Source organism: Astatotilapia calliptera, chromosome 2, assembly GCF_900246225.1.
Source record: "Astatotilapia calliptera chromosome 2, fAstCal1.2, whole genome shotgun sequence".
Lineage (NCBI taxonomy): Eukaryota > Metazoa > Chordata > Actinopteri > Cichliformes > Cichlidae > Astatotilapia > Astatotilapia calliptera.
This window is the reverse complement of record NC_039303.1, coordinates 21,887,658-21,903,716: the sequence shown is the minus strand read 5'-3', so window position 1 is coordinate 21,903,716 and position 16,059 is coordinate 21,887,658. Positions and strand designations below refer to the sequence as shown.

At 41.4% G+C, this 16,059-nt stretch overlaps 2 protein-coding genes across 4 annotated transcripts; one reads left to right on the top strand and one right to left on the bottom strand.

The window, feature by feature from the left end:
• Positions 1–2,559: 2,559 nt before the first annotated feature.
• Positions 2,560–16,039, bottom strand: polr1d (RNA polymerase I and III subunit D). Of its 2 annotated transcripts, none has more exons than XM_026187885.1 (5): positions 15,945–16,039; positions 10,024–10,121; positions 9,534–9,610; positions 5,051–5,133; positions 2,560–2,926 (listed from the first exon to the last, which is right to left on the bottom strand). In XM_026187885.1, the coding sequence occupies exons 1-5, from the start codon at positions 15,972–15,974 to the stop codon at positions 2,879–2,881; spliced, it is 336 nt and encodes a 111-aa protein (XP_026043670.1). In that variant the 5' UTR covers positions 15,975–16,039; the 3' UTR covers positions 2,560–2,878. The 2 variants fall into 2 exon arrangements, with proteins under 2 accessions (XP_026043670.1, XP_026043663.1); XM_026187878.1 differs by lacking the exon at positions 15,945–16,039 and adding an exon at positions 11,805–11,902.
• Positions 12,452–15,770, top strand: sybl1 (synaptobrevin-like 1). Of its 2 annotated transcripts, none has more exons than XM_026187864.1 (8): positions 12,452–12,613; positions 13,028–13,206; positions 13,392–13,449; positions 13,720–13,857; positions 14,009–14,099; positions 14,382–14,449; positions 14,597–14,689; positions 14,805–15,770. In XM_026187864.1, exons 2-8 carry the CDS (start codon positions 13,061–13,063, stop codon positions 14,871–14,873), a joined length of 663 nt encoding a protein of 220 aa, XP_026043649.1. In that variant the 5' UTR covers positions 12,452–12,613; positions 13,028–13,060; the 3' UTR covers positions 14,874–15,770. The 2 variants fall into 2 exon arrangements, with proteins under 2 accessions (XP_026043649.1, XP_026043641.1); XM_026187856.1 differs by having other exon boundaries at positions 12,986–13,206.
• Positions 16,040–16,059: the final 20 nt, after the last annotated feature.

Genomic DNA, 16,059 nt, shown 5'->3' with positions numbered 1-16,059 from the left:
AAGAGCTTTCGAAGGACACCAGGAAAAGTATTGTAGACCTGCACCAGACTGGGAAGAGTGAATCTACAATAGGCAAGCAGCTTGGTGTGAAAAAATCAACTGTGGGAGCAATCATCAGAAAATGGAAGACATACAAGACCACTGATAATCTCCCTCGATCTGGGGCTCCACGCAAGATCTCATCCCGTGGGGTCAAAATGATCATGAGAACGGTGAGCAAAGATCCCAGAACCACACGGGGGGACCTGGTGAATGACCTGCAGAGAGCTGGGACCAAAGTAACAAAGGTCACCATCAGTAACACACTACAACGGCAGGGAATCAAATCCCGCAGTGCCAGACGTGTTCCGCTGCTGAAGCCAGTGCATGTCCAGGCCCGTCTGAAGTTTGCCAGAGAGCACATGGATGATACAGCAGAGGATTGGGAGAATGTCATGTGGTCAGATGAAACCAAAGTAGAACTTTTTGGTATAAACTCAACTCGTCGTGTTTGGAGGAAGAAGAATACTGAGTTGTATCCCAAGAACACCATACCTACTGTGAAGCATGGGGGTGGAAACATCATGCTATGGGGCTGTTTTTCTGCCAAGGGGACAGGACGACTGATCCGTGTTAAGGACAGAATGAATGGGGTCATGTATCGTGAGATTTTGAGCCAAAACCTCCTTCCATCAGTGAGAACTTTGAAGATGAAACAAGGCTGGGTCTTCCAACATGACAATGATCCAAAACACACCGCCCGGGCAACAAAGGAGTGGCTCCGTAAGAAGCATTTGAAAGTCCTGGAGTGGCCTAGCCAGTCTCCAGACCTCAACCCCATAGAAAATCTGTGGCGGGAGTTGAAAGTCCGTGTTGCTCGGCGACAGCCCCAAAACATCACTGCTCTCGAGAAGATCTGCATGGAGGAATGGGCCAAAATACCAACTACTGTGTGTGCAAACCTGGTAAAGACCTATAGTAAACGTTTGACCTCTGTTATTGCCAACAAAGGTTATGTTACAAAGTATTGAGTTGTATTTTTGTTATTGACCAAATATTTATTTTCCACCCTGATTTACGAATAAATTCTTTACAAATCCTACCATGTGGATTCATGGATTTTTTTTTCACATTCTGTCTCTCACAGTTGAAGTGTACCTCTGGTGCAAATTACTGACCTCTGTCATCATTTTAAGTGGGGGAACTTGCACAATCGGTGGCTGACTAAATACTTTTTTGCCCCACTGTACATGGGATGGGGCAAAAGTTTAAGAATTTCTTGATTTAGTGGATGATTTAAAGGTAAAATTAGGAGACACATGTTATCAATTCATTGAATGAAAATCGGGCGTGGATGGTGGGTTTTTGATGTTTTTAAGTGAACAACAACAACAACATGACTGGAACAGGGGTCTATCAAAGGCTGATCTTTACAAAACACATTTGAGGGAGTGGATCGTAGTTGGTGTTGATGCTCATGCAGCTGTAAGAGGTTACAAAACCATCCCAGAACAATTCAGACTCCACAAGTCCAATCAGTCAGACAGATGGTGTTCAACTATGAAGGAGAGGTTGACAATCAAAGATCATTCCCACAGCAAACCATGTTACAGTCATCAAGGTCACAAAGGAACAGTCGCAGGCCTCTCTCTCTCTTTCTTGGCTAATGTTTGTGTTGATGACTCCACCATCAGGAGAACGGCGAACGGCAATCGTGTGCATGGAACGGCTTCAAGGACAGAGCGCTGCTCTCCAGAAGAACGTACACAGTTTGCTCAAGATCACATGGACGAATCTCAATACTGCTTTAACAATATTTTGTGAGCAGGTGAGACTGAAATAAATTTTTTTGGTGCATCTGATCTAGGATGATTCAACTTAATTTTGAACTTTAAAGAAAAGTCCACACACAAAATTCACTTCTTTTACCTGCCAAAGTAACCCTTTAAATTAGGGTTGCCAAAGATAAGGCTGGGGACCAGAATCGGCCTAGCAAAGCCGCTGGGCCACCAAACAACTTTGGAAAATGTCAAGGATGCCATAAAGTTTCAACTTTAAATTGTATTTTCATTTATTTTTCACCTTTTCCTACTATGCTTTTCTGGTGACTTGTGGTACTTTGGTTATGTTGGCAAATTTGTGACAAATTTTGACATTTACAGCAATTATCTAACAATTGTAATTCATTCTCACGATGCCTGCAGTCCTGAAACAAGGTTACTCCACACTTTGTTTCTCAGCTGGTTGTTGTTTTTCCTCAAACTCTTTTCCATACTCGAAGAGCGCGCCTTGCTTGAACATGTGACTGATGAAGAGATGCGATTAACCTCAAATAACTTTAACCTTGTTATTCACACTTCACTCCCCTCATATTTTCCCTCTGTATTCTTGGCACTGGGCGCAGTCCTTCACACCACATTCTTCTTCTAATAAGGACATTCGTCAAACACAGCTTCAAAGGACAGATGAGAGCAATCTAGGGAAAAACAACATTTAGATCTGGACATCCGTGAAAACCGTCTCCCTATGAAGGAAAAAAAAAAATAATAATGTGAAATCCATGGCAAAAAGGAAAACGCAAAGTCTTTAAGAGTTTAATGTTTTATATTTGTTTCAATCATCATTCCAGCATTCAGGGAATGATAAACACAAAACGTATTCACATTTATCATCATTAATCAATTTGAAAATACTACAAATACAAAAGCTGCACAGATGTTTGAAACTGATACAGACTGTGTTCAGGAATCGGAGAACTTGCCATTCCTCCTGCTCCCTAGTATGTATATTTAAATAATACGAAAAAAAAAAGTAGAAATGTCCAGGTAACTCATTTTCATGGTGTGGATGCAGAACTGGTGTCTCCGACTCCCTCGCTGTCCCTCGTGCCAAACGCCGTTCATTCCATGGGTTGCTCTTGTCTTTCTTTGAACTCATTAACTCTTGCCTGGAACAAATTTAAAGAACGTCCACGTCAGAGGTGGATTTCAGGCAGCATGTGGGAGTGTCACATTTAATTAAAGTCAGCTGACTGTCCTTTCACTTAAAATTACTGTTTGCTAGAACGCCCAGGGTTTCTTTCTCTGTCCTGTTACGTGCATGGAAATTCAGGTTGGCTTCTTGTTGCTTTCCCCAGTTTAGAAATGAGAGCACCAGGTCAGCTTCTAGCAGGACTCCTGTGATGGGAAGAGACCCTGGGGTAGGAAGAAATTGTTGGCAGCTGCTAACGCTTGGTTTGAATATTCTGCTCTCTATATTTTGCACTGTGATAAAGGAACTCCCAGAGATCATTCATAAAAGTCTTTGAGGTCCCACCTCTTACGTGCAATCTGTGCTCTCTTTGTAAATACCACTGTGCATTTTTTAACGCCAAAACCAATTTGCGTGGGCGTTAGTAAATCTTTTATGTTGTGTGGAGGAACAAAGAACATATGAAAACAAATGGAAAGAAAAAAAACAACCACGTTTTCAGAACTTCAACTTGTCCAGTCTCATGGAAACCAGACAAGTTGGTGTTCAGCATGCATGAAGTTGACAGTGTTGCTGCATTTGTTTCAACAGGTAGCCAAAAAGGTCAAGCTGAAACTTCCACAGCTCAACAACCAATAACCAGCTTCCATCCATCAATTTTCACAACCTTTTGTCCAATGCAGGGTTGTGGAGGGAGTGGAGCCTATCCCAGCTATACCCTGAAACGTAGGGTAGACTCTGGCAGGTTAGCAGGCTATTGTAGAGCCAATACGAAGACATAAAGAACAATTTACAGTGACATTCACACAAATTTAGAATCCCTAAGTGGCCTAATATGCATGTTTTTGGACTCTGGAGGAACCCATGCAAACTCCACGAAGAAAAGCCAGTTCACTATCAGCGGGGTCAGACCCAGGACCTCGCTGCTGTGAGGGGACAGCGCTAATCACTGCACCGCTGCCCTATCAGTCCAGTACTGTCCACTCTAATTACCTTTAATGGTTTAACCTCCCAAGACCCGAACTCTTCCACGGCATGCATTTTTGATTTCTCTTTGATATTTGGGCTGATTGGGGCCAGATGAATGTAAAAACAAAGAATTGCCAGATTTTTTTTTTTACCTGATTTTTGTTTCTAAAAAAATGAGATCCACATATGAGGATATTCGTTTAAAATTTCGATAGGACAGTAGCAGTATAATGTCCTCATAAGTGGATATCAGGCCCTTGTTGAGCAAAATTGAGTATTTTGGTCTAAATAACCCAAAATGTGATGTCCACATATGTGGACGCCAGGTCCTAGGAGGATAATTTAGGTCTCTGTGTTCTGACCAATCACTGGCAGGCACATTCAGCGACAGCTTCAGTGTATAGTAGCAGGAGCAGCTCCACCCAGATCGAGCTGGACATGAAGCCTCCTCTCTCATCAAAATGGAAAAAAAGAAATGATTCCATAACTGTGGAATTTACTGCTCATGACACGAGGCCTCAAGCACTTATTCCTCAGTCATTTATGTGCTCGAATCACAAGTCGATAGAAGTTCAATTTTCAGAAATCATATGAGTATAGGCAGGTGCATGCTTGTTTATAATGAAATTAGACTAATAAAGCTAGCGAGGAGATTGCTCTCAAGGCACTGTGGCTGATTTAGTTAATCAGGAGATAACATGCAGACATGACCGTAGGCTGGGATTTCTGCAAGATTCCAGCTCTGTCATCAATTAAGGGAAATTTAGGATGCGTAAATGATGATTGACTGGATCATGTCGAATGACATCTCCATTCGTGTTTTACGAGATAATCGCTGTGGTCCAAAGGGACCGTGCATTTATACTTGAGCCGTCACAATAGGGAAAACAAGTTATCTGCCCTCCACTGATGATGGCTTTTTCCCCCCATTCCCCACGCACACGCTTAAATTAGAGCTGATTAAACCAATTCTGACCAGCTGTGCTGAAACCACAAACTCAGACTTTCCTGTCTCAGAGTAAAGAGTTCAAGGTGATTCTCAGAGTTTATCAAACCTGTTTTCTGGAACGCACCCCGGGTCATTTTTCTATGTAAGACACATGTTGTGTACAGAACAGTCACACATGCTTACCTGAAATGTGTTGAGAACATGTTGACAAACATCGCTGAGCTCGTTCAGGCCTCTCCGCAGCGGCTCTGCGGCTGGAATTCCCCCTGAAGCAGATAGCAGATACTTCTGACGAAAACCACCACCGACAGCACAAACAGAGCAAAAACAACCGCAGAAGATGTAGGCACTCTGTTAGCCACTCGTCTCTGGGTTTCATTTAGCGCTGTGAGTCATCGTGCGCCCATGATGAGCACAAAAGCGGACGCTCTACACAAATTTATTATTGACAAGGGTCACCAGCGCTGTTAAGAGATGAGAAGCACGCATCAACCACATTTGCAACGTGGGATCGTTTTGTCTTGCTCAATTTGATATTTCAAGTGTCGAAACAAACGCCACACCTGCAAGCGATGCATCGTGAGCGCTACAGAGAAACTCTGCCAACGAACTGACTGCACCCTCACCGACGATGGCTTGTAGGCACGCTACGCGCTCTGGTCGGCATCTCGATGGGGAAAGATTCATTCTGCTGCAGAAATAACGAGCCCAAACACGCCTCGAAGCTTTGCGAGAACTACTCGAGGGCCAAAGAAAACCAAGGAATCCTGGACATTTCCCCCACAGTCACATGACCTGATCCTTGTAGGATATTTACCATATGGGGGACTGACTGTGCTGTTCCTTATTTCCTGTTATATATACTTTTACAGTGGTGGATACTCCTGTTGTAAATAATGAGGTCCATGTATGTACCAGCAATCGCTGTAAGCCAAAAGTTGTTTTGTGCTCCTGAGTCTTTGACAGGTTTTCTCAGGTGCACAGCTCTTGTTATGAGCTTAAAAAACTCTCCTCGTTTAATTCTTTTGTTTGCAATGGCCGGCCAATCAGAAGAAAGCTAAAGGTAGGTGTGCCTTAAAGGAAGAAGAGCTAAAAAAATAAAATAAAAGCTTGTTTCAGAGTTGCACACAGTTGAGAAAATAATCATTTGATGACCTGCTGGGATTATTACGTTTGTTCACTTCCAAAGAAATAAACAGTCTCTAATTTTATCGTAGTTTTATCTTAATGAAGATACTGAAGACACACATTACAGCCATGTTATAAATGGATTTGTGTAATAAGTCTTTGATCTGAGCTGTTCTGAGTGTTTCGCCCACATCTATGATTAAAAAAAGACCTTAAATAGAAACGTAGGAGATAGGAGCACCTGTGTGAAGAAAATAGCAGTTTTTCAACAAACAGATTGATAACACAACAGTGATCCTATTTTATATGGCAGCGATACCTGCAACAAGCAGGACTGAGTCTAAAGTCTACACCATATTTATTTCAGGGCTTTAGTAACATTATTTTGTAGAATTAGATTAATCTAAAAGTATATTATACTTGCCTTCAGCAACCTGCCCGATTTAAACATCATATCAGACCAAGTTAACAGTTCATCTGCATATTTTAATGTAAGTTCTGTGGCTTTAATGTAGATGTTTGATGTTTAAAACATGGATGGGAGCAGCTACAAAGTTCCCTTTTCTTCACGGAAACAAACGTTTCTGTTTCATACGTTAAAAAGAGCCAACTTTCACTTCGCCTGAGCTCAGCATTTAGGTAACAGCTCTGCCTCTTCGTTCTTCACCGTGCTCTTCTGTGGCACCACAATAAACAGGGACAACTTTGTGCAACAGTTTTTATTGATATGTGCGCTCTTATCACTGGTCATCTGTTTTTAGTCGGTGAAACGCTCGTGTTTACACTGTGACATGTGATCGTTACAGAATTGCACATTAAACGAAGCATTGAAGTAAACAAAACAGGGTTGTTGTTTTTTTTAGAATCTAGTTACTCGATGAATCGTTGAAGCCCTAAAACGCTGTCACAGAGACTGCTGACATGCTCGCGTGTCCTCATTCCAGTCACACGTACTCACTTGTTCACCAGCACACTTAAACATGCAGACACACACACAAACTAAATCTAGCTCATCCAGGTGATACAATACTGTCAGAACTCTTCCTGCTAATCTACGAGAGCCAGTGTGTAATTTTTGACAGATATAGTACGCACTTAAACTACTAAAAGCAATGAGCAGTTCGTGGCTCAAGAGTTGGGAGTTCGCCTTGTAATCGAAAGGTTGCCGGTTTGAGCCCCAGCTCGGACAGTCTCGGTCGTTGTGTCCTTGGGCAAGACACTTCACCCGTTGCCTACTGGTGGTGGTCAGAGGGCCCGGTGGCGCCAGTGTCCGGCAGCCTCGCCTCTGTCAGTGCGCCCCAGGGTGGCTGTGGCTACAATGTAGCTGCCATCACCAGTGTGTGAATGTGTGTGTGGATGACTGGATGTGTAAAGCGCTTTGGGGTCCTTAGGGACTAGTAAAGCGCTATACAAATACAGACCATTTACCATTAAAACACCTGTGTTTTAAAGAGAGACAAATCACATGCTTCCTTTTGATGACACTGTCATAAAATAAAATGTTTATCATATTATTATCTATGAGCTGGAAAGCGAGGAAAGTCCCTTCCAGTTAGAGTCTTACTACAGATAACAGCCGTCAAGCTTCACTCATACCCTTTGTACGTCAAATAAGCCACATGTGTAGGATGTGACTTCAAAGATACAAAAGAAAACATTTAAAAATGTTTATTTATTTTTATCTGATTCCTTTGATTAATAAATGGATTAATCAAAGGAATACTCGGCTACTAAAATAATGGTTAGCTGCAGTCCTAATTTGACTCGGTACAACCCAGCCATAATTCTGGCTGCAATCAATTACAGACGTCTTGATCTTAATACGTGTATAAAACACATATATTTTCAATTTTTTCCATTGCAACCTCCTCAAGAACAAGCTTGGTGAGAAGGTGCAGTTATTCACAAATGGAGAATATAAAATGACCATCAATCGCCCTCAGTTTGAATCTCCGTGCAAGATCTTACCTCATGGGTGAGGGAAAAAAAGACGGTGGATAAGCCCCAAGCTAAAGCTTCTCAATGACCTTATGGCAGCTGGGATCACAAACCCCAAGTACACCACTGGTAACACACTATGTAGTCACAGATTGAAATCTTGCAGCACCCACAAGCTCTCCCTGCTCAAGAAGGCCTGTCTTAAGTTTGCCAGTGAACATTTAAATGATTCAGAGAAGGTTTGGGAGAAACGCCTGCGTTCAGATGAAACAAACATCTAACTCTCTGGCTTCACCAACTCTACCTGATGTGTTTTAAAAGAAGAGAATTGCTGAGTTTGACCCAAAGAACACCATCCGCACAGTCAAGCATGGAGGTGGAAAAACTATGATTTGGGGCTGTTTTTCTGGTAAAGGTACAGGACGACTTCACTGCAATGAGTGGCCAGAGGGCGAAGCTATGTACCATAAAATTCTGGCCTAGAACCTCCCTCCCTCAGCCAGAACACCAGCAAATCAACCCACAACTTTCATCTTTTCTGGATGTTTGGTTGATATTCTGTCTCTTTCCATTTAAATAAAGCTGCCATAAAATTAGAGACAGTTTATTTGTTTGTTAAAAAGTTTGTATATTCAGCTGGAGACCTAATAATTACTCCCCCCCGTATACGTGTGCCAAAATCTGGAATAGAAATAGTAAAAGTGGGAACTAATACATGGACAGCTTTACACAAAATCACATTAAAACATGAATAGAACACCTGATTGAAAAAGTCAAAGGAAAAACTGAACTGAGGCCTGGTTAAAAGAATATTTCCCTTTTTCTTATGCTAAACTAAATATACAGCGACACAAAACCGGGATATAGGAAATGAATGTTCGTCATGAGCAACTGTGCAAGTGCACAAAAAAAGGAAACAATTCAGGGTTGTGTCATTGATCGTTAACTGAATATGCTTTTGTTGGCTGCTGTTGAAACCAAGCTGTCAATTTTTTATGTCGCTGCGCTTGACTATCTTGTTTTGATAATCTAAGCGATTAACCAAAAAAAGATGTGGCATTAAAAAACAAACGAAAAGAATGCTGCGGCCCTCCTGGCCCCCTCAACTGACACAGATGACCTCAATCCAGCGTTGTGATTGCGGTCTTGGTGGAGAAATTTAACAACCAAAATAAATACAGATCATTTCAAAGGGCGATCTGATGCCCGAAAGCGCAGTGAAAAAGAGGGGGAATATTTTTTTATTTCTCCTTGTGCCTTGAAGGTAATCGGGTCTAGCTGTATTGAAGCCGTGAAGGAAAAAAAAGAAACCTCCAGGCAACCAGAAACTTGGTTCAACAACAAAAACAAGCTGTTTTCTCAGTCTCGCCGAGTCCTTTCATGTGACAGGGCTGCTCTTATCCTTTGTGAAAGCGGATGACAGATTTTTTTTTTTTTGGCAACGGTGCAAGTGATTATTGCTCTCAAAATTAGGGTGCGTGTGTTATTATTTGCAGTATATCGTGATCAGCCTTTTTACCTTGCAACGCTGCCTGAAAACCTTTATTACCAATAAACACAGCCATACGGAGCCGTGTGAATTAACAGAGACGTCTCTCACCTCGTGTCTGAATGCGAAAGTTGATCTTGCTCTCTGACGGATGGGTGATGGTGTAGCCGCAAAACTCCACATCCGCGCTGGCAAAAGAGAAAAGTGGGAAAATGAAGCTGAGGTTTGCGAGCATTCTCAGAGTTCTGCTTAAAAAAAAAAAAAGACTGGTAATGACTATATTTTTTTAGATTAGCAGACCCTCTCCTGGCAGGATGACAAGAGAGCCCCAAAAACAGGGAAGAGGAGAAATCACATGCTTCCTTTTGATAACACTGTCATAAAATAAAATGATTATCTTATTATTGTCTATGAGCTGGAAAGCAAGGAAAGTCCCTTCTAGCTGGAGTCTTACTACAGATAACAGCCGTCAAGCTTCAGTTTGAATGTCAAATAAGCCACATGTGTGGGAAGCGATTTGAAATATAAAAAGAAAAAAAGAAAACACGACGGTGACCATGCTGAGTTCAAAGGGGGAAAAAACCAACACAAAAACGCTCACTTCTTCATGATCATGTATCTGAGGGAGTTCCCTAACGTATGGTCCTCGTCGTGCAGCACAAAAGTCACACAGCCCTCATCTGCCCCGTCGGCCTGGACCTAGAACGCAAAAAAAGTCCATTCTTAAAACATCGCACAGCCAACATGGAAGAGAAACATTACACCAGCTTCCTCCTCTGAGATTAGTGAGTGGGCGAGCCGCTCACGCTCATTATGCACTTCCAAAATATTCAAAACATACAGAGTTACAGATGCAAATAGAAGCAGACACTGATTGCATGCACAGTTGGGTCCAAGAGTATTTGAGAAAGGACATGATTTTATTTGATTTTTTTGCCTCTGTACGCCAGCACAGTGGATGTGAAATCTAAGAGAAAAAGAAAAATCAAGATGTGACTTGGAGCTTTAATTCAAGTGTTTTAACAACAAAAGTGGACCTACTGTGCACATTTCCAGCTCCATATTTTGCTCATTGGACTCTTTGTTTGGGTCACAGTAAATGTTCTTATTTTTAAACTCAGGCCTCATAAACTTTATCAAACATCTAAAACACACAATGTTACCCCATTCCTCCTTCTTTTAGGCCAGCCTTCATCTGATTGGCCACCATTCACAAAGTGAAGATCTGCACTGGAGCAGCTAGAGCGTATTTAAAGTGCCTGACTTGACCATGTTAGGGATATCCACTCTCAACAGGAGAAACAATAGTTTGCTGTTTAGAGTAAGCCGGAACTTTTTAGCTCTTAAGAGTCTTTTTTTTTAATAACTTCATTATTTTCAAGTTTTTGCTTTCTTTATGGAAAACCATCAAAGAATTGCAGCCATTTTTACACGACAACCAACATTTTTACAGCTGCAAAGGCATGCAGGCCTTCACTGCGGCCGTCTTTAGCTGCCGTTTGTTTGTGACTCTCTCTGCTTTCAGTTTTGTCTTCATCAGTAACTGAAAACCATGCTCTGCTGGGCTGAGCTCTGATTTGACCATTCAGGAATATTTCATGTCTTTGCTTTAGGAAACTCTTGGATTCCTTTCCGTCTGCGGATAAGACGGTGCACTGAAAGCACCGTCTTATCAGTTCTAAAGCACTTTGGCTGAATCTGAGCAGAGAGTACTCCCTGTACGCTTCACAGTACATCCTGCTCCTTCTATCAGCACTCACATCATCAATAAAAACCAATGATCCAGTTATACCGGCATCCACACATGCCCATGCAACAACACTGTCTTCACCAAAGATGATGAGGTACTTCGCCTCTTATCATATTATCCCCTTCCAAGGTAGTTAAAGCAATACTTTTAACCCCCACTTGAATTAAACCTGAAGCTTCATATTTCATTCTTAATTGGCATCTTTATTTCACATCATCTGAGGTAGGAAAATTAAGAAAAATACATCACTTTCCAAATACTTATGGCGTTTATCTTCATAGGACATGAACACTGTTTAACTACTGCCCCCTAGTGGAGATACTGTTAGGTACCCGTGGACTGAGACAAATCCGCATCTAAATTAAACAAGTAGGTACCCTCATGTTCCAAATTACTGTTTGTCTCCGGTGCTGGTAATGCTTCAAAAAGACAGATTTTAGCGTATACTTAAGTTAGATTAACGCCGTGTAAGTTTATTTACTGCTAGTCACTAGCTACCCACGTGAGGAGCACACAGGCGGTCAAATCGCTGTCATTTGCTTCTTTAGTTAATCGATCCGACCTGGAGAAAATAAAGACGAACCCATCCAACCGCGCACACCATCAAACCACACACGATTTTCGCTTTTTACCATTTCTAGTACTGCTTTCTTTTCTCCTTCCCCGGCCATGCTTCACTTTCCCACTGCATCCGTCAACAGAGTAAGGTTTAGTTCTGTGATCTTTAGCCCTGAATATAGTTTGACAGGCAAAGGAAAGTTCAATACGACTGGAATTTACCTCAATGTTTTGGTAACATATGTATGATTGTAGCCATAAATGATCAAATTATCAGATAATTTTCATTTAAAGTGACGCAGCTCTGTGGTTGGTAGAATATTTGTCAAACGCGTCGTTTGGCTACTATGCAGCGTGATTATGGCTTAAATTTTATATTATTGTTGTGCCTGGATGCTTAATAACATAACATGTTTACTTAAACAAATAGTTATTTTTAATACTTACCTAATAAATATTTATTTTAATAAAAGCTAACCTGTTCAGCAATTAACAATGCTAAGTTTTGTCACATCTCTAGCTGCAGGGGAAAGCGTTATCCTAGCGTTCAAGTCGCCTGGAAGACTGTAACAGGGGCAAAATTCGCGGCCCTTCTATAACAAGTTGTTTATACGAAGACGTGACGACGGAACTACGTAATATGTAACTGGGGGTAAAAAAAAATGTAGTTCCAAAAGGGAAACAACGACGTTAAGCACATAGAGCCTGAAATGCGGTAGGAACTACACTCCCCAGCACGCGCTTGAATGTGTTTCCTGTGTGGACGATTTGCGAAGCAGGCAGAAGTCACTCGAAAAGGATTAGCAAACTAGCAACTGAAACGTCTTTAAATGTGGGAATTTTGCGCTAAATGAGCCACTTTAATCGTCGTTGAGACATCCAGGTACTGAATATGATGTTATGTGACTATTACGTACGTTAGCTCAGTAGCTAAAAACAACCGACATGGCGTCAAGTGGCTAACTACCTTTCTGACGCTAATATAGGTTTAATGGTCAACAACAGTGTTAGCTAGCTTGTTGTTTCGCAAATTTTGGTTCATCTAGTTTTAGCTGACATTTTACTCTAGCATGACAACCTGTTCATGATTGGGAATTGTCCTACGGCGTTCTAATCGCAGTATTTGCATTTCTTAGTTACACCTGTTCACATGTCATTTTATTTCCTTCTTCCTGTTATCTGTAACTATTTTTGGCTGTTTCACAAGAATTATTCTTCCCTAATCATTATCGTTTGGGTGTTTCCCCCCCCCCAGCTCAGCAGTAACAACTCGCCTTCCTTGTCCTTCTACCTCCAGGGTGGTAATAAAGGTGAAAACCCAGCTGTTGCCATGGCAATCCTGTTTGCTGTGGTGGCTCGAGGAACCACTATTCTTGCCAAGCATGCATGGTGTGGGGGTAACTTCCTGGAAGTTACTGAGCAGATTTTAGCTAAAATTCCCTCAGAGAACAACAAACTGACATACAGCCATGGCAGGTAAGGGCATGTGCGGCCTGTGTCATCCCCAGTTGGCAGTTTACATCCTGTTAGTGACAATGCCTACGGCGGTGTCATGTGATAAAATACCACAGAGTTCATTCCTTGTAAAAACTGTAGGAAAAACAGCCCTACTGTATAAAACACCTCTCATCTAATGATTAACCCTTCTGCTTTATTTTTAGCTATCTGTTTCATTACATCTGCCATGACAGAATCATATACCTGTGCATCACGGACGACGTAAGTATATATTTGACAGTCATATAATTTTGTCGGGGTTTGGATTTGCAGTAGACCATTTGTAGATGTTATGAATGTATTTTAAGAACCTGAATTAGTATAAAAATAAATATAAACCACCCAGCCACTGTAGGAAATGGACACATGTCCTGTGTTATTGTAGAAAACCTAGCATTAATGCTGTTGCTAAAGATGAGATAGGGTTTTGAGGCAGCCACAATTTATTGTATGCAACTTCTTATAAATCTATTTGACTCTCATCTTCTAAAGGACTTTGAGAGGTCACGTGCATTCACCTTCCTCAGTGAAGTGAAGAAGCGTTTCCAGACAACATATGGCTCACGAGCACAAACAGCCCTACCTTATGCCATGAACAGCGAGTTCTCCTCTACACTGGCAGCTCAAATGGTGTGTATGATGAAAGCCTGAATGTACCAAGCAACGTTTCCTGTTACTGCACTGTGATGTCCTAATATTTCTGTGGTTTAAAAGAAGAAAAAAAAAAAAAAAGAAACGGAAGAAGACGTGAAGAAGTGTGACGTGTTCCTTTTCTTTGCAGAAACACCACTCAGATCCACGTGGACCCGATCGTGTCACTGAGACTCAGATGCAAGTGGACGACCTGAAGGGCATCATGGTCCGCAACATAGGTGAGCATCTCTTTAATTTCCTCATTTTGTATTTATTCATAAATAAATAAACAAACAAGGCTCTGAGATGGAAAAACATTGACTAAAACTCTAATAAACCAAGTTAGATAAAACCTGTAATGTTTGATTGGTGTGTGGTGTGACTTTAAATGAGTGAAGTGTTATATCATGAGCGACCACCTCACTTACGATGCATGATGTGCTGTGTTTAGTGAATTACTCATATGTATTGTATTATGTGTATTCACACTAAATTCACTGTTTGCATTCATGTTTTTACAGACTTGGTAGCTCAGAGAGGAGAAAAGCTGGAGCTGCTGATTGACAAGACAGAAAACCTGGTTGATGCAGTGAGTTTAACTACAACTGATTAGGCTCTGTTGCTTCTACTTATTTTCTGATGCATAACATTTGTCATTAAGTATATACTGCAACTGCAGTCTATTAAACAACAGATATTGTTACTGATTACATTTTTTTTCCTCCTCCTCCTTCAGTCAGTCACATTTAAGACCACGAGCCGTAACCTTACACGAGCCATGTGCATGAAGAACCTCAAGCTGACTCTAGTCATTGTGCTGGTTGCCCTTGTGAGTACAGACATCGAGATGATGAAAACAAGTAGTGCATTGAGCTTGGCTTCTCTGTGCCTTATTTAGTGCAGCAGTTGTGAAGGAAGTGAACTCTGTCTGTGCTCTTTTTCAGGTGGTGATTTACATTATTGTCTCTGCTGCTTGTGGAGGTCTCAACTGGCCCACGTGTGTCAAACAATGAGAAGAGAGCGGGGACAGAAGAGAGGGAGATGAAGGAAAAGGGACAAAGGGGAGAAGTGCCTGTTTAACTCTGCTTGCCAGTGGACACAGTAGAAAATACCACGTTCCTTGCTTTTTACTCCTTTGGCTTCAGAAGAGCTGGAAAACTATTTGCTCCTCCTCCTCCCACCTCCTTTCTCACCCTGACTTTGACAGTGCACATTTATATGCCTTCTGGACCTGGAGTCCCACCTCATACCCACACTAATGGACAGCAGCCACGTGGCCTAAAACTGATGTGGAACAATGGTCTTGTCTTATGTTAGTCTGGTGCATTCATCTTGTCTCATGCACTCGGTTGGCTGATGTATCAGTTACTATACTGTCCTGCACCTGCCTGTGTAATTAATCCATATAGATTTAACTACAAAGGTAGCAATGTTTGATTTGTGAGTGTCCTGTTTAATCTTGGATGCCAACAGAGTATGTGGGTAACATGTTTTAAATGTATCACGAGGGTGTAGTGTATGGGCCTCTGTTGAAGAACTTTAAACACATTGTTGACTAAACTGATGCAGTATACAGACTTTCTGATAAGTTTTATCACTTAGCACAGTTGTATCTTCTAAGGTTAATGTTGTGAAATACCCTGTATGATCATAAAAATAAATATTGTACATTTGATTGAGGAAGAATGGTTGTTTTAAAGCAAGTGTGATTTCTGCCTGTGGAGTTGAGGCTTCCCTTCACCTTTTACCTCCCTCTTTGAGGTTCAGTGTGCCCAAGTTTTCTTTCTGTTAACAAAATGCACTTTTTTTATATTATGTTGTACATAGATTTGCTTCCTGACATCATATGGCTGATGATCATTATGTAATAATTGTACATCCTCATTTAAAATAAATACATTCTGATGGAACTGAGTGATTTGCCTCTAAACCAGGAAAGGACAAAAGGGTGTTGTGACATGTATTCATTTTAAAAAGGCTAACTGAATGTGTCGGTGTGTATTGATCCTAGGTAAATAGCACATGCACGGAATACGTTTATTTTTATTTTACAACTAATTATGTGAGAAATATGACCAACTCACCGTCGGTGTCTCCCAGAGGTCAAAGTTCATGTAAACAACTCTTCTTCAATCACTCCTCCCTGTTGATAGTTGAACTCTGGCACGGTGAAACACGTGACACCGTGAAGTTTTCCAC